The 17,348-nt window shown below is 51.4% G+C and overlaps 3 protein-coding genes across 9 annotated transcripts in view; 1 reads left to right on the forward strand and 2 right to left on the reverse strand.

Moving 5' to 3' along the window:
• The first annotated feature begins 288 nt into the window (after positions 1-288).
• MLX (MAX dimerization protein MLX) lies at positions 289-6,848 on the forward strand. 6 transcript variants are annotated; one of them, XR_008519525.2, is made up of 9 exons: positions 313-782; positions 1,239-1,275; positions 2,100-2,189; positions 2,466-2,572; positions 2,833-2,932; positions 3,135-3,234; positions 3,613-3,814; positions 5,180-5,340; positions 6,653-6,848. XR_008519525.2 is itself a non-coding variant. In XM_009251731.3 (8 exons), the coding sequence occupies exons 1-8, from the start codon at positions 741-743 to the stop codon at positions 5,234-5,236; spliced, it is 897 nt and encodes a 298-aa protein (XP_009250006.1). In that variant the 5' UTR covers positions 289-740; the 3' UTR covers positions 5,237-6,331.
• On the reverse strand, positions 5,928-11,398 carry PSMC3IP (PSMC3 interacting protein). Of its 2 annotated transcripts, XM_002827513.5 has the most exons (8): positions 11,279-11,398; positions 11,087-11,187; positions 10,842-10,931; positions 7,716-7,827; positions 7,088-7,233; positions 6,929-6,982; positions 6,724-6,783; positions 5,928-6,641 (listed from the first exon to the last, which is right to left on the reverse strand). In XM_002827513.5, exons 1-8 carry the CDS (start codon positions 11,310-11,312, stop codon positions 6,585-6,587), a joined length of 654 nt encoding a protein of 217 aa, XP_002827559.2. In that variant the 5' UTR covers positions 11,313-11,398; the 3' UTR covers positions 5,928-6,584. The 2 variants fall into 2 exon arrangements, with proteins under 2 accessions (XP_002827559.2, XP_054402410.1); XM_054546435.2 differs by lacking the exons at positions 11,087-11,187; positions 11,279-11,398 and having other exon boundaries at positions 10,708-10,857.
• Positions 11,399-13,126: 1,728 nt separating this feature from the next.
• The window catches only part of RETREG3 (reticulophagy regulator family member 3), a 30,216-nt gene continuing 25,994 nt past the window's right edge, over positions 13,127-17,348 (reverse strand). Inside the window, exons 7-9 of the mRNA XM_002827508.5 lie at positions 17,124-17,206; positions 16,290-16,422; positions 13,127-15,889 (exon numbers count right to left, since the gene is read on the reverse strand). Of these exons, the coding sequence (XP_002827554.3) occupies positions 15,432-15,889; positions 16,290-16,422; positions 17,124-17,206 (674 nt within the window). The 3' untranslated portion in view covers positions 13,127-15,431. The remainder of the gene's footprint in view (positions 15,890-16,289; positions 16,423-17,123; positions 17,207-17,348) is intronic.

The raw sequence follows: 17,348 nt of genomic DNA on the forward strand, positions 1-17,348 counted from the left end.
TTTGAGGCTAGCCAGAGGCGAGCTTTGGCCCTCCCACTGACCAGCTGTGTGCTTCTGAGGAAGGTGTAGACTTTCTAGGTACTGCCGTCTTTTATTGTTTTTGTTTTGTTTTTAATATGAGAGGCCGCATAACCTAGCTAGCAGGTTCTTTGCAAGGATTCATTCCACATGCATCCTGCCAGACACTGGGCTGAGTGTTGGAAGATCAGCCTTCCACGTGCCAGGCGGGGCCTCTGCCGTCACAGAGCTTGCAGCTCCCCCCACGTGCCAGGCGGTGGGGTCGGACGATGTGGCTGGGGGCTTCTCTGCCCGGCTCCTGACACACCGGCCAGCAGTGCAGGTCCGGTGAGCGCGGGGAGGCCGCCCTCAGAGTAACGTGGGGAGCCAGCCGGCCGGCCGGACAGTGCGCGTGCACACACTACCTGCGGTGGTGTGCTGACAAGCCAATTGAGGGGACTCCATCTTACAAAACGCGCTTCATGTCGCCGCCATTCCAGTGCCTAACCCGGGGAGGGCAGGCACAGCTGGGAGCAGCCCCGAAGGAGGCTGGCGCCAGGCCAAGCGCCGGGCTTTGACGGCTGGAACCGTGGAGAAAAGTCTGGGCCACGCATGCGCGATGCTCTCGCCCTGCCCCACCTCTCGGTCGCGGATTGACGGGCGCGGGTCACGTGGGCACACCACCCACTTCTTCGCCGCAGGGGGCCCGCCCGCTGGCTGGTTTCCGGTCCGGTGGGTGCAAGATGACGGAGCCGGGCGCCTCTCCCGAGGACCCTTGGGTCAAGGCAAGCCCCGTGGGCGCGCACGCCAGCGAGGGGAGGGCGGGTCGGGCTCGTGCACGTAGGGGGGCCGGAAGACGAGGGGCTTCCCTCTTGTCCCCAAAGTCCCCCACGCTCTCCGGGCCCCGGGGCTGCAGAGAAGACAGCTCTCACCCCGCGTGTACCAAGGTGGGGAAAAAAATGAGGCGTGTGCGCGCGAGTCGGGGGAACGGGGGATTGGGGTGGAGTAGGGGCGGAAGGGATCATACACAGGGGAGGCACTCGCACGGTCTAGCCTGTGCCAGTCTCGGAGGACTCATTAAGCGGCCCGCGCACCCCGGGCTGTGTGTGCGCGCGCGCGCGCGCAGGGTGACAGAGGCGCCTTCCCGGAATGGGGGGCGCACTGTGCGTGCCTGCAGTGGAAGGGCCGCCTCCCCCCAGGGGTGGAGGTCTGACGGGCCCTTCCCGTGCTCTGTGCCGCAGGTGGAGTATGCCTACAGCGACAACAGCCTGGACCCCGGTGAGTAGCCGCCCCGTCTTAAGCTCTAGAGGGACACTCCCGCCCAGGCTTTCTAGATTCTTGTGGCCTTGCCAACCACGCCTGAGCACAGTCCACTGTCCCTGAGCAGAGTTCCTGGCTTGAGACAGCAGGAGCTGAAGGACAAGGGCAGAAAACAACTGAGGGTGACACCTAGTTCCCTCTGCTCTGGAACAGGGAAGTGGTGGAACTAGTGACAGCTGATCACTCACACCCTCATCACGTCCAGATGCCCGTTTGTGAGCCAGGGGTATCATGCAGGCCTATGGAGCAGTGTAGACACTAGGGAGCAGAGCACTGCAGCGTGGTCTGGCAGGAAGTGGGGGGCCCAGTATGGTTGGCTTTGAGTTGAAGGGAAGAGGTCAGCATTTAAGAAAGCCATTGTGTGGCCGGGCGCGGTGGCTCACTCCTGTAATCCCAGCACTTTGGGAGGCCGAGGCAGGCGGATCACGAGGTCGGGAGGCCGAGGCAGGCGGATCACGAGGTCAGGAGACCGAGACCATCCTGGCTAACACGGTGAAACCCCGTCTCCACTGAAAGTACAAAAGAATTAGCCGGGCGTGGTGGCGGGCGCCTGTGGTCCTAGCTACTCGGGAGGCTGAGGCAGGAGAATGGTGTGAACCTGGGAGGTGGAGCTTGCAGTGAGCCGAGATTGTGCTACTGCACTCCAGCCTGGGTGACAGAGCGAGACTCCGTCTGAAAAAAAAAAATAATAATAAAAGAAAGCCATTGTGTCCTACAGGTGTCTGAGGGTCTGGCAATGTTCTCCACCCCGCCCCTTAGTTATTGGGGCCTCTCTTTTCCAGGGCTTTTTGTAGAAAGCACCCGCAAGGGGAGTGTAGTGTCCAGAGCTAATAGCATCGGTTCCACCAGTGCCTCTTCTGTCCCCAACACAGGTAGGCGGTAACATCCCCCCTACCTTGGGGGGCTCAGATATGTCATAATTGTAGTACCTTTCCTAGACAGGGAAGCCCCAGCCATCCACACAGGGGTGCTGGAGCCAAAGTATCAGACACAGGGTCTCACCATCTTTCACCTCATCTGGAACATTAGGTTCTTCTGTCCATCTGCCTTCTCTGGACACCAGCTTCTTCCCAGCTGGGGAAAGGTGGGCTAGCTGGACCCCACTGGGCCCCAAGATGACCTCTCCCTGCCCCCATCTCTGAGCGTAGATGACGAGGACAGTGATTACCACCAGGAGGCCTACAAGGAGTCTTACAAAGACCGGCGGCGGCGCGCACACACTCAGGCTGAGCAGAAGAGGAGGGACGCCATCAAGGTGACCAGGGAGGCCTGTGCCTCAGCCAGTGCAGGAGGGCCCTGCATAGTTCAGCTTCCCTGTGCCCTGACCCTCTCAGACAGTCCTAGGCACCCTAGGGGGTGGGCAGGTAGTATAGTCCCAGGCACAAACCCCTCCCTTGCAGCCTTCCCACCCCGTTGAGTTTGTGAGCATAGAACTTGGTGTCATGGAGCAACTTTGTGCCATTTTACTTTAATCTCTCAGGGTTAAAGAACCCATTTCCCCTGCTGTCTCCACAGAGAGGCTATGATGACCTTCAGACCATCGTCCCCACTTGCCAGCAGCAGGACTTCTCCATTGGCTCCCAAAAGCTCAGCAAAGCCATCGTTCTACAAAAGAGTATGGCTAAGGAAAGCACTGGAGGGGCTGGAGCCAAGAGGGGCTGTGAAGAGGCCAGCGCCTCCTACCCACCCATGGCTCGGCCTTGGTGTGGTGATTGCCATGGGATAGTTGGGGTCTGGGGGAAGGGGAACAAAGTCAACCTTATCTTCTGGGTTGAGAATACTTCTGTACCTGTCCTTTTTTCTTGCCCCCACCCTAGCCATTGACTACATTCAGTTTTTGCACAAGGAGAAGAAAAAGCAGGAGGAGGAGGTGTCTACGTTACGCAAGGATGTCACAGCCCTAAAGATCATGAAAGTGTAAGAGGGGTGCTGAATGGGGGGAACCAGAGCTTCTGAGGCAACTTCATTGCACACCTTCCCTTGTTCAAAGGCCACATCAGTTACTACAGTACAGATAATACTCTCAGTTCCTGAGCTAGCCAGTAGAAGGACTGTGTATCCACAACTGTCCTTACACATGGCAGACACTCAGGAAATGCCTGTTGGATTAATGTAAGGAAGGTTGGAGAGAGAGGGCCACCATTCCTGGCCTGGAAGCAGTGTCTCCCTGATACTGAACCCCACCCAGAAGCTCTCTGGGGCTGCCATTCCTGGGAGTACATAGGACAGTCCCGTCATTCTTCTTGGGTGGGTGGAGCTGCTGCAGCACCTCAGCCCTGGCCCGCATGCTTTTAGGAACTATGAGCAGATTGTGAAGGCACACCAGGACAACCCCCATGAAGGGGAGGACCAGGTCTCTGACCAGGTCAAGTTCAACGTGTTTCAAGGCATCATGGATTCCCTGTTCCAGTCCTTCAATGCCTCCATCTCAGTGGCCAGCTTCCAGGAGCTGTCAGCCTGTGTCTTCAGCTGGATTGAGGAGCACTGTAAGCCTCAGGTATGGGGCAACAGTAGGCACAGGGTCTGCGGTTTTCTCTACTGTCAAGCAAAGTGGCCCAAGCCATCAGCTGTTGAGAAAAGCATGGCAGTTGCTTTTAGATCTTAAGGGCATTTCTACAGCTTTCAGGGCCCTGGTATTTTCCCTTTTCTTTGCTGTCTAACACACATCTTCATGTTATGGTTTCATTCGGCAAGTGTGATGTGAGCTCAATGTCAAGTCCAGCTCTTGGCTTTTGTTTAGCCCATGTTATCGCTGCCCCTGTATGGAAGCCCCAGGCATCTGCAGCAGAATTGGAAATGCAAATTCTAGGACCCCACCTTCAGGCCCACTAAAGTAGTTGCCCCAAGAGCTTTTTTAAAATTTATTTATAATGGAGATGTGCTAATGGTATTGCACTAAGTCTTCTAATTGAAGTCTGGTTGCTTTTTCTGAGGCTTTAAACTTGTGTCTGAGATTTCTTGTTCGTTTCTCAACTTTTTTTTTTTTTTTTTTGAGACGGGAGTCTCGTTCTGTCGCTCAGGCTGGAGTGCAGTGGCACAAGCTCGGCTCACTGCAACCTCCACCTCCTGGGTTCACACCATTCTCCTGCCTCAGCCTCCCGAGTAGCTGGGACTACAGGCGTGTGCCACCGCACCTGGCCAATTTTTTGTATTTTTTAGTAAGATGGGGTTTCACTGTGTTAGCCAGGATGGTCTCGACATCCTGACCTTGTGATCCACCCGCCTCGGCCTCCCAAAGTGCAGGGATTACAGGCATGAGCCACTGTGCCTGGCCTCGTTTCCCAACATTTTTATTGTGAAACACATTAAACATATTGCGATGTTGAGAGGAGTTCACAGTGAACACTTGTATACCCACTCCCTAAATTTTACCGAAACATTTTACTGTATTTCCATCTCTCCATCCTGCTTCAGGAGCACCTCAAATTAAACTGCAGACATCAGTACTTCCTGGGGGCTTTTTTTTTTTTTGAGACGGAGTCTCACTCTGTCACCAAGGCTGGAGTGCAGTGGTGTGATCTCAGCTCACTGCAACCTCCACCTCCTGGGTTCAGGCGATTCTCATACCTCAGCCTCCTGTGTAGCTGGGATTACAGGCATGCACCACCACACCTAATTTTTGTATTTTTAGTAGAGACGGGGTTTCACTATATTGGCCAGGCTGGTCTTGAAACTCAGGTGATCCACCCGCCTTGGCCTCCCAAGTGCTGGGATTATAGGCGTTAGCCACCACACCTGGCCCCCGGGGGGGCTATTTTTAAAGCACTTTTCTAAAGTACATGGCTGATCTAGGCAGGCATCTTGGAAACTACTCTGTGCTGACCTGGGCATTGTCTATTTCTTCCTCTGCTGCCCTCACCAGACCCTGCGGGAGATTGTGATTGGCGTCCTGCACCAATTGAAAAACCAGCTTTACTGACCGGTTCTTGGAAACCTGCAGAACAGCCAACAAGAGGCCCTTGAATCTCTACTTGGCCACTGAACTGCTGGGCCCAGGAGATTGGACTACAACACCTCACACTGGTCAGCTGGTTTCTACTTGGTGTTTGGTTTTCCCAGCCCCATTTTATCTTCAGCGGAGCTGCGGTGTTTGTTTTGTGAAAGCTTCTGATTAATTTATTATATTGACGATAAAACTCAAACCTACCCAGCCTTCCCCCCACTCCATGGAAGTCCTTGGGATGGGAGTCTGCTCTGGACACCCCAAAGAGGTCCTGCCCTCTCAGCCCTTTCTTCAAGCCTCAGATTTCTGCTCATGAGCTACATAGATTTGGAAACTGTTTTCCACTGTTTTCCTCTGTTTTGGTCTCTTGGGCAACATCTGGCCCAAGTTGGGGCATTTTGGCAGTAGCTGTATGGGAGAAAAAGAGTAAGAGGAAATATTCCCCCAGCCATGAAGGGTGAAAGGGCACCTTGTGCCTAGACTAGGGCTGCCTGGTCAGTTCCAGGTGAGGCCAAGGGCTTTCTGGCCATCTCAGGGAGGGGCCACCAGGTTCCTCCCCTCACCCCATATTCCATCACCTTCCTCCTCTGCTCTGGGTGATAAGGGAAGCCCTCCCGGTTCCCACAGGCTGTGATGCTGCACGGCAGAGGCAGGTGTAACACAGCACTACATATTGGAAATTTTTAATTTTTCTAAATACCAATGCAGTTTTGCTACGGTTACAATTTTGAAATATTAACTGGGCCTCAAAATCACCCTTTCTGTCAAGCATATCTTGGCCTCTCCCATGTCTCAGTGTTGCCTGCATTTCTCCCAGGACTTGGGGGTGGGGTGAAAAGCGTACAAAAGATATTCAAAAGGGCTCCTGGGGTACACAAGCCCAGCAGGTCCTGAGTGAAGCCGTGGGCCCTCCAAATGCTCGTTTTATAGCAACCTCTCTCTACCCTAGTTCTCCAAGTTTACTTCTGCCTTCCTCAGGTTTGATATCTGGCAGGTTTGACTATCCAGAGGAAATTAAATATTTTTATATCAAATTAAATTATAATAAATATTGCCAAATGCTTTCCTTTAGCATTGTTCCAAGTCTAAATGTTAACCTCAAGCTACTGCAGTTTAGACAATGAAATGGGCTGGGCCTACCCCCAGCCACCAGCCCTCATCCTCCACCCAGTGCTCTGGTTTATGCCTGTCTCCTGACTGCTCTGCTTAAAGGTGAAAAGTAGCAGGAACAACAACAAAAGCCAACCAAAAACAAGGTAGCCAGTGCAAGACATCTCACTCTTCTGACATCCTGCAGTCCCCACCAGTCCCGACCGTGGGCCCCTCAGGGGTCTGGGAGTGTGACGTTGTAATCTTCATCCGTCTCTATCCCAACTTCCTCCTGTGGGACAGGGAGACAAGTGAATGAGACGTCACCAGGATAAGACCACAGGGAAGCAAAGAAAGAAGAGGGTACCACTTACAAAGAACTGCTTCTTGCTCTTGGGGTATCCTTCAAGTATTGCATCAGACAGCTCTGTAGCCTGACAAGAAATAAAACCACCCGTTTTCAGATGGGCAGCACTGGGCACTGCCTGTCAGTTTATGATACTGTGTAGCGGTTGATCTGGTGCCTGCCATTTTCAAAAGCACCTCCAGGGAACTGTCTCGGAGCTCCCACACACTTACCATCCTCTTCCTCTTCCTCCACTCCTTACAGTACTTCTGCCTCTCTCTGTATACCTAGAAGGAAAAAGCAAGTTCCTCTAACTCCTCAGAACCACAGCAGCCCTCTGGGGCTCAGCCCTGATGTTCACTCTGGACCTGCACAGCGGTCCTCCAGCTCACCTGCTCTTTCTCTTCTGGAGTCACATGATTGGTAGCTGCTTTAATGTTCTTCAATCTCTCTCTGTAGCCAGCGCATTCCTTCTTTAACTCCTGGATTTCTTTCTGCATCTCTGGTGTGGTCAGGGCACTAGATAATTCCTTGAGCTCTGAAACCACATCCCCCTGGGGTCACTTGCTACCCCTGAGGAAGGAGTTCTGTCTTTCCCAGTGGGTGCTCCCTGAGGTGTTCCACCTTGCTCTGGATCTATCATGTCACATGGAAATGCTCAGGAAACGAAGCCTTACAGGATTATTTATTCTTCTAATTTTCTTTCCTCCTCCATCTACAAGTAGTGTGGGTGTGAGGTTGAACACTTAGGCGTAGCCAGTTAAAGAAGCAGGAATAAAGGGAAACGTGGGGACAGTGTACTGATAATCGTGGCAGGGAGAACAAATGCGTATCTTGTCCAATTGTTGGTACACAAAAGCCATTAGTTATCCTACATTTCTTTTTATGCCTAAGGGAGCCCAGCAAAGGGGTCTTAGCTGCAACAAGATGCCACAGTCATTGAACCATTCATTTAGTAATTCCTGACCTCTAGAATGAACCTAAGCCTATGGGCACTTTTGAGGGGCTACCCAGTCCTACCAGCCTCCATGTAGCGGCAGCTCTGCTGCAAGCTCTGCACCTTAGCAGTGAGGGCCACGATTTTGCCATCTAGGCCTTGAAGGTCAGCATCACTCACCATGTCAAACTGGTCCTGCCAAGGAGGGAAAATACAAGTGAACTGTTGTGAGGCACAAAGATGGGAACACACACCTGGGAAGGCACTATTTAGATAACGCTCAGGAACCAGCCACACCCCAAACTCTCCAGAGGGTCTGCAGAAATAGTGGGAGAGTACTTTTGAGAAATCGTTTTCAGTTAAGGAGCGGCCCCACTAAAAAGGTGGGAAAGAAAAGCTGAAATCTAATGCCTGTCCTTAAGCAGCTACTACGTTGACAGGATACTGATTAGGACAGAAATCTTCCCATTTAGTGATAAAACCACTACCTGGACTGAAGCAGTTAAGTAACATTGTTCCCATGGTGGGGAAACCTAGATCATGGGTTTCCATAATAGATAGAAACTGGACTGGTGAAGAAGCATGATGGATGGGATGGACGGACTTCTTTTCTTCTTCCTTCCTGTCCTTCCTTCCCATCCTCCTTTCCACCTTCCTTTCTCTCTCCCTCCTTCCTTCCTTCCCTTCTCCTCCCTCCCCTCCTTTCCCCTCCCTTTCCCTCTCTCTCTCTCTGTCTCTCTTTCTTTCTCCCTCCCTTCCCTCTTTTCCTTCCTTTCTTTCTCTGTCACCCAGGCCAGAGTGCAGTGGTGCAATCTTGGCTGACTGCAACCTCCGCCTCCTGGCTTCAAGTGATTCTTATGCCTCAGCCTCCTGAGTAGCTGGGATTACAGGCGCGCACCACCAAGCACAGCTAATTTTTGTATTTTTACTAGAGAAGGGGTTTCACCATGTTGCCCAGGCTGGTCTCAAACTCCTGGGCTCAAGTGATCCATCCGCCTCAGCCTCCCAAAGTGCTGGGATTACATGCATGAGCCACTATGCCGGGCCTTGGGATCCATGTAGATAAGGGATTCCAGTAAGTCTGAGGAGCTTCTCTCATGAGGGGCCACTGCTAGAAAAGAACTGCACTGGGGATCAGTGCGGGGGTGGGGGAGGTCACATCAGTTGGTGATGGGGAGCAGGTTGAAAAAGTATGCCAGCCAGTGCAGTCTGGACTCTACACTTGGACAAGGTGAACCTATAGGGCAGAGGCCAGCAAACTATGGCCAGCAAGCCAAATCCTGCCAGATGTATGTTTTCGAAAACAAAATTTTATTGAAACAGCCCAACCCATTCATTTACATAGTCTACAGCTGCTTCTGTTCTACAGTGGCAGAGGTGAGTAGTTGTGGCAGTTATACAGCCAGCCACGACAAGAGATATATATGGCCCACAAATCCTAAAAATACTGTCTGGCCATTTGCAGAAAAAGTTTGCCAAACCCTCCTTTGGAGAATTATCTTTAGATGAGTAACACAAATGCAGCCTGTTTTAGGAAAGTTAGCCTTGAAAGTGGTTTGTTCAGTTTAACGAGTAATATCTGCTGGATGTTAGATACTGCGGAGGTGCTGATCAGATAAAAATGAATTGAGAAATGGGGTCTACCCTAGAGGAACTTCAGTTGAATAAAGGAGACAAGTAAAAATAATTGTAATACAGCATGCCTCAAAAGAGGTAAGGGCCAGGGCCGGGCACGGTGGCTCACGCCTGTAATCCCAGCACTTTGGGAGGCCGAGGCGGGTGGATCACGAGGTCAGGAGATCGAGACCATCCTGGCTAACACAATGAAACCCCATCTCTACTAAAAATACCAAAAAAAAAAAAAAAAAAAAAAAAAATCAGGCTTGGTGGCAGGCACCTGTAGTCCCAGCTACTCGGGAGGCTGAGGCAGGGGAATGGCGTGAACCTGGGAGGTGGAGCTTGTAGTAAGCCGAGATTGTGCCACTGCACTCCAGCCTGGGTGACAGAGCGAGACTCCGTCTCAACAACAATAACAAAAAGAGGTAAGGGCCTGAAAAAGAAACAATTAGCTTGGAGCATTCAAGGAAGATTTCTGGAGAAGGTGATGTCTAAGTGAAATCCTAAAGGAAAGAAAGAGCTGGCCAGGAAGAGAAGCAGGTACAGGGAAGACAACATGCAAAGGACAGAGCAGTAAAACACATCAGAATTATCTAGTGTTCGTGGATAGAAAAATAATGAGGATTGGTGAGGCCAGAGGCTGGTTGGGGTGTCTTCCGGTGCCTTTTACATGTTTTTTGCAGCACTAGAGAGCCATTGAACAGTTTTAAATAGGGAAGGTGCATGACCAGATCTATTTAGACAGATCATTCTGACTGCAATGTTTAAGATATGTTTGAAGAGCCAAGATCTGTTAGGAGGATACTGCAACAGATGAAGAGGGCGTGAACTAGAGCAACCATGGCAGATGGAAAGGAGAGTGGATTCAAGAATGGAAAAATCAGCCAGGCTCTGTGGTTCACACGCCTGTCCTCCCAGCACTTTGGGAGGCCAAGACAGGAGGATCACTTGAGCCCAGGAGTTCGGACCAACCTGGGCAGCATAGTAAGACCCATCTCTATAAAAATAAGACAAAGAAAAAAACAAAAACAAAAAACGGAAAAATCAGCTGGACTTGATGGTTGACTAGTAAAGGAAGTCAAGAATTGCTCCCAAGTTTCTGGTTTGAGTGAAGAGTAATTCCATTAGGGGAGAAGAATGTTAGAAAGAAACCAGTCCGGGGTGGGGGGAAGATGAGGCATTCCACTGTGGCAATTTTGACTCTGATATTAATGCCTGACAGATTCCAGCTGGAGGTCTGGGCTGGAGAATATAAATTTGATATGTGTGTTTAGAGAATCAGATGGAGGCAGGAGGAACATCATTTGGCAGAGGGTGTTGCTAATCTAGATGATAAGGAATAAGAGCTTTGGAGCGGAAATGGATCTTGGTAGCAACAATACAGGATCTTCTGTCATCCATCATATTGTAAATCTGGAAACCTCGTGAAGTTGGGATCCTAACAAGAGGAGTACACACCTTGATTTAAGGATAGTGGCCTAAGACAGGTGAGTTTTCCATGGGGGGCCTTGTCTCCAAAAGAGTTCACACTAGGAGTAGATTCACCCGTTGTCGGGCTCTCATGGGTGACAATCGGCGCAGGTTCTCCTCACCTGATCTGCAAAATAGATCTTCTGCTTGCCGTACATCTTCTCTTTGATCTTGCCTTGTTGCGCCAGCTGCTCCAGCGTCTTCACCACCACCTGGCAAAGAGAGAAGGGGCAATCAGAGGAGTCTGGGCCTGGGTCTGGGGAAATCCAGCCAGTGATGTGTAAAACGCCCAAGGCTCCAAAGGGCACGACCCCAGCCTGAATCCAGGGAGTCCGACGGAGAGGGAATCCCGGGAGAGGGTCCTCACCGCCTTGCCCAGTCCGTGTTCCCGCTGCAGGTTCCCGAACACATCCTGAGCGCTGTAGGGCCGGTTCTGCTCCTGCAGGTACCTCAGGAGGATCCCGGCGGCTACGGAGAGAAAGGCAGGGGAGGGGGCCACTCAACCGACCTCCTCACCCACTGCCCTCCCGAGTCTTACCCGCGCCCACGCCGCCGTTACCTCCCGCCGCAGTTTCTGCCCGGCCTTTACTCATCGCCTTTCCCGCCACCCAACTCAGAAAGCCGGACGTTGTAGTTGCTAGGGGCGACGGCTCCTTCCGGCGACGGGGGCGGGCCTCGAGCGGTGATTGGCTGAAGGCGAAGCCTTCCGGAGGAGCAAGGCGACTCCTCCCGGACCCCATAGTTCATTTCAGGTCGGAACTTGCACATCTGGGCCGGACCTCAAGCCCTGGGCCTCTGCGAAGGCGCCGGCGCACCCACGGCTAAGAAACTTCCTCTTTCTGCCCCCGGGAAGGAAGGCTGTAGCAGAGAAGGCCTTCAAGTTTCGAGACCCAGTTCCAGCCGCAGCTGAGCACTGGTGACCTTGAGTTAGGTCGAGTGTTGGGACTGGAAGACGCTTCAGACATCCGCTGCCGCCCTGGGCAAGCGACAGCTCAAGGTTACCCCACAGGGAGGTGCTCTGGTCCCACGGTCCAGTGCTCTTTTGTCGGTTAGTTTTGTCATTTGTAAAATAGGAACAGTAGATAGTGGTAGGAAAGTTGTTGGGAAAACTTAATAGAAAGCTAAGCTCCTTGGTCGGGCGCAGTGGCACATCACGCCTGCAATCCTATCACTTTGGGAGGCTGAAGCGGGCGGATCGTTTGAGCCCAGGAATTCGAGACCAGTCTGGGCAACATGAAACCCCATCTCTGCAAATAAAGTACAAAAAATTAGGCGTGGTGGCGCGCTTCTGTGGTCCCAGCTATTCTGGAGGCTGAGATAGGTCACCAGAGCCCCGGAGATCGAGGCTGCAGTGAGCCACTATGAGCGCGCCACTGCACCCCATCCTGGCGACAGAGCGAGATGCAGTCTCGAACAAAAAAAAAGTGGGAAGGGGGGACAGCTAAGCGCCTTGGAGAGCAACCACCCTTATTTGCTTAATACCGAGCTTCGCACCCAGGGGGCACTCGACACCTGCTGTAGTTTGGACGCCAAGGAAAGATAGGGTTAGGAGGGGGCTGCTGTTCAACCACAAAGCTTGTGGAAAAGTTTGTTAGCCCAGTCAATCTCAGGGCAACACCTGGCAGGTGCTTTCCACCCCTGACCACAGTGGCCAATGGGACAGAGCCTGAAATAAATATTTCTAGTTTCTGAGGTCAGCTGAAGGCCAAAGAGCAGCTGTCCCTGCAGCTCAAACCATCCAGTGGAGGAGTAAGGTGCTACTTTTTAAAGCCTTCTGCTACCTACAACCTCCTTAGCCTTTAAAACGTGTGCTTGTCTCTGCACGTTTAGGAGACAATATTAAGAATTAGAAATGAAGGGGCCGAGCGCGGTGGCTCACGCCTGTAATCCCAGCACTTTGGGAGGCCAAGGCGGGCGGATCATGAGGTCAGGAGATCGAGACCATCCTGGCTGACACTGTGACACCCCATCTCTACTAAAAATACAAAAAATTAGCCGGGCATAGTGGCGGGCGCCTGTAGTCCCAGCTACTCGGGAGGCTGAGGCAGGAGAATGGCGTGAACCCGGGAGGCGGAGCTTGCAGTGAGAGGAGATCGCACCACTGCACTCCAGCCTGGGCAGACCGAGACTCCGTCTCAAAAAAAAAAGAATTAGAAATGAAGGAAATACAGGCTAAATACTAGCCAAGAGTGCCAGTTATGCTGATGGTGGGGCTCTCACAAGAAGGAAAGTAGCCTCATACTATGGTGATGTTCTGGCCATCAAGAAGGAAAAATAGGGGTGGGCTGGTGGGTCGCTCATACCTGGGCTTCCTTTTAAGGCTATCACTTCAAATTAATCAGAACTCAGATTTACAAGAGAAGACCTATCAAGGGTAGGACACCATTCAGCATCAGTCTCTTAAAGATTGTTCTCATACAAGATTTATTCCCCAGCACACTCCTCCCCTCCTCAGTTCACAGTGGAGACTGGAGATTCAGAGCAGGATCCCCCAGGTACAAGAAACACCTTCTGAAGATTTTTGCTCTCCTTCCTTCCCTCCCTCTTGCCAACTCCCAAGGCCTGAAGCGCACACTCATGCAAACACACGAAATCCCCCTCCTTCACCATACCTCCTGTCTTTCCACATCAGAGCTCACCTGTAAGACATCTGAACTTGAGAGGTGTCCAAAGTGTTTGAGAAGCCTAAAGTGGGGAGATGCCATTACCCCTGACCACCCCACTATGAGTGACTATGAGACACCTAACTCTTCCCCCTTCTCACTGTCAACCATTTTCACTCCAGGCCTGGCCTCTGTACCTTCTCCATCAACCAAAAGCAAACATGTCAGCACACCCCCACCTGCAGTACCTGAAAACAGGCTCTGTCCAACATCCCTCACCCAAGTACAGGGGTGTTGGGGGAGTGGCCCCTGAGGATCAGCAAAGGGTTAATGCAGAAGGAAAGAGGACAGAAGAGTTTGGCTTGAGCTCTGATTGGGGAGGCAGAGGCTATAGACTGGCACAGGTTTAGAATCAATTACCATGTTTAAGTTTGTCTCACATGATTTTACTAGGGGCTGCAGAACAGACACCCCTCACAGGGGTCTCTGCTGATTACAGCCACATTCTTACTATTGGCTCATCCTTAAAGGAGGCCCCACCAAGTTGGGAAGCAGTTGAAAATAAAAGCTATAAAGGAGCTGAACAGGAAGTAAGAATAGGTGGTGCAAGAGATTATGGCCCCTGGGATGAATGACATGGAGCCATTTGTAAAGTGCTACTGTATCATCCCCCGTGGAATTACTGCTTCTCCAAAGGAGGAGCAGAGGAAGGAACAGGAACATAGAAATGAGTATGGTATTGCTTTGCTCACTGCTGAGGCTGATGGCCAGATGGACCCAGGGGTTATCAGAAACCGAAGATTAACTACACAGCTCCAGAAGACTCAGTCCTCAAAATACAGAGGTGCTCACTAATCCTCCCAGTCAGCTGATCCCCCTGGGCCAAGGTAATGTAGAAGAGGCCCATCCCCACATCATATTCACATTTTTTAAATTTCACAAGCAATACTTTGGAGCACTGGGGTTCAGGCCCCAAGAAATGATGGGCTAGAGGAGAGGGAGCAGGCCTGTTCTGCAAAACCAAAGGACAAGTTTGCTTTAAAAAAAAAAAAAAAAAAAAAAAAAATCACGCTGGGCACAGTGGCTCACACCTGTAATCCCAACACTTTGGGTGGCTGAGGCGGGCTGATTATTTGCAGTCAGGAGTTCTAGACCAGCCTGGTCAACATGGTGAAACCCCATCTCTACTAAAAACACAAAAAAATTAGCCAGGCTTGGTGGTGCATGCCTGTAATCTCAGCTACTGAGGAGGCTGAGGTAGGAGAATCACTTGACTCGGCAGGCAGAGGTTGCAGTGAGCCGAGATCATGCCACTGCACTCCAGCCTGGGCAACAAAGCGAGACTCTGTCTCAAAAAAAAAAAAAAAGAAATCAAATCCTGGTTTAACAAAAGATGATGACTAATCTCAGCACTCTGGGAGGCCAAGGCAGGCAGATCACTTGAGGTCAGGAGTTTGAGACCAGCCTGGCCAACACGGTGAAACCCCATTTCTACTAAAAATACCAAAAGAAAAATTAGCCGGGCATAGTGGCGGGCACCTGTAATCCCACTACTCAGGAGGCTGAGGCCAGGAGAACCTCTTCAACCTGGGAGGCAGAGGTTGCAGTAAGCCAAGATCACACCACTGCACTCCAGCCTGGGCAACAGAGCGAAACTGTCTCAAAAAAAAGATGATGACAATGTAACTACTCCAGCTGCTGCCTGACTTTGGGGGCTCTAGAGAGGCAATGAAAGGAGGAAGGCAGGCATGGGCTCTTTCAGTGAGGGCCCCTGAGCACTCATACCTAAAAGCAAACAGCAGCACCTCCTCAAAGGGGAACCAATATCCCTGACTATTTTGTTCCCCCAAAGTACCATCCTGATGGAGAGAAGCCTCCCTTGAGGGAGCATACTCTCACTTCAGTGACTGAGCTCAGAAATGGGCATCCAGCTGGTGGGAGGGGAGTGAGTGTCCTCTCTAAGCAGGCCTCTGAGCATCAGCCAGGCCACCCAGCATACAAATATAATTCAGGGGAGGGGAGCCGAGTTCTTCCCTTGCCCCATCACCTTAAGTGGAATAGGGAGAAAAAAACCTAAAACCACAGTGACTCCCAAAAGGAGTCTCTGCCTCAGTGGCTCCTAGAACTGGCAGGGTCCAGCTGATTCAGCTCCGACTGGTCCAGAAGTTCAAAGTCATCCCCCTCAGCATCAGTGTCCAGGTCTGAACTGGGGGACCGGAGGAAGCCTCTCGTTGCTCTCTGGGCAGGTGCTCCAGAAGGGCCTGGTTGGGAGGCCCCTGACAAGGCCAGCTGAATCATACCCTGGGAGACCAGGCTGGCAAGGTTGCTGGTGAGGTTGGATCCTACAGGCAGAGCACCAAGCAGGAGCTCCGGCAGCGCAGCCTCGTCCCGGCTGGCAGGTGGGGCCTGGGGCTCCTCAGCCCCTGGCGGTGAACGGTACATCAAGTTGGGCATGCCAATGCTAGTGTCGTCCTCGTCATCCAGGCCAGCAGGATCCACATTAATGGAAGGGAAGTCTGGAAGGTCTCTGGCAAAGGATTCCTCTGGATCACTGTGACCATCTAGGTCTGGTAGAATACAGAAGTGTCTGAGTCATGGCACCTACCTGGCCCTCCTGTGCCCCAGCCCCACATGACCAGATTTTTCCCACCCTGGCTTTCTCAGGGTGAAATAAACCCATGGGACTGGTGTAACTTTCCCCTCCACTTATAGATGGCTGTGATCTCTACACAATTCCCCCTCTCTTCTTCTCTGTCCCGTGAGGCTACTGCCTGAGGCTACTAAGGGACTAAAGTCTTCAAGAAGGGCAGCAGTGCCATCCTGGCTGTAGCCACAGCCCTCAGGCTGCTCTGCCACCTGATCCATAGCTCAGAAAACAGGAGAGGAGCAAGTACCAGTATCCCCTCTGTTCAGGAAAGCTAAGAGGCAACAGAGCCATCAGCAACTGAGGTCAAAAGCTCCCCTCACCTTCAGAGCCTTCCGTTAGAGGTGTCTGGCCCCTTGAAAGATTGAATGTGCCATTATCTGTACAGGAGACTTCAGCGTCTGAGTGCTCAGAGTCTGTGATGGCCAATTCCCTGGCAACAGTAGAATCGTCCAGCTTATGAAAAGAAAAGACCAACAAACGTGAGATAATGCCATCAGGAATCAAGTGTAGTCACCAGGTACAGCTTTACTAATCAGCTAGCATTAGTTATCCAAAGGCCATCAATGTAACCAGGGATAGATGGTAACTTCATGTTGAAAACTCCCCCTCCCCTTTGTTTTTTTTTAAATCAATACATGTGAAAGTAACAACAATAACAAAAAAATCTTGACCCCTTTTAGGCTGCTCTCCCAAAGAAAACACTCATTCATAACCTCTTAAGCACAGGAAGAAAAGCAGTCTTGGGGGAGTCAATTACCCACTTACTTTAAGGCAAAGAATCGATCCAGAGATAACTTTTCAAAGTGGTAGGAGGATACACATACTGCACAGACCCAAGGGTGAACTGGGCTGTTTAAAAGATGATCATATCAGCTGCAGAAGTTCTTCCATAATGGTAGGGTAAAAAGAGATATGGAAGAGCGGTGCTGGGCATCAGGCTCTAATTGAGATCTAGGTTGATTAGAGGAATGATATGATAAAAAAAAAAAATTGAGATCTAGGAACAAAGTCTCACTTCTCTCCTTGTTACTGGTCTTGGGAACAAGGGGAGTCTAAGGCCTCAAACCTGGTTATGGCCTAAATGTGAGCTGTCAGATGGTTAAAAGGGAGCTAAAGAAAACTGGACAGTGAAGCAGCTCCCACACTCAACATACCTGAGGACAGAAGGCAGCAAGCTCCTCTTCACTGTCACTGTGGTTGTCCATGGCTCGTTCTGGGTGCAGAGCTCTGCGGCGTACTGTGGGAAGAGCACAAAGCCTTGCTTGATACCTTCCCACCAGGGTAAAATCCCCTTTAGACTTTAAAGGCATAAAATCAGAACACAAAACAATGAGCCTCTCTGAATCTGGCTCTAAGCCTACATAATAATAACAGAAGGC

This window comes from Pongo abelii, chromosome 19 (genome assembly GCF_028885655.2).
Source record: "Pongo abelii isolate AG06213 chromosome 19, NHGRI_mPonAbe1-v2.0_pri, whole genome shotgun sequence".
Classification (NCBI taxonomy): Eukaryota; Metazoa; Chordata; class Mammalia; order Primates; family Hominidae; genus Pongo; species Pongo abelii.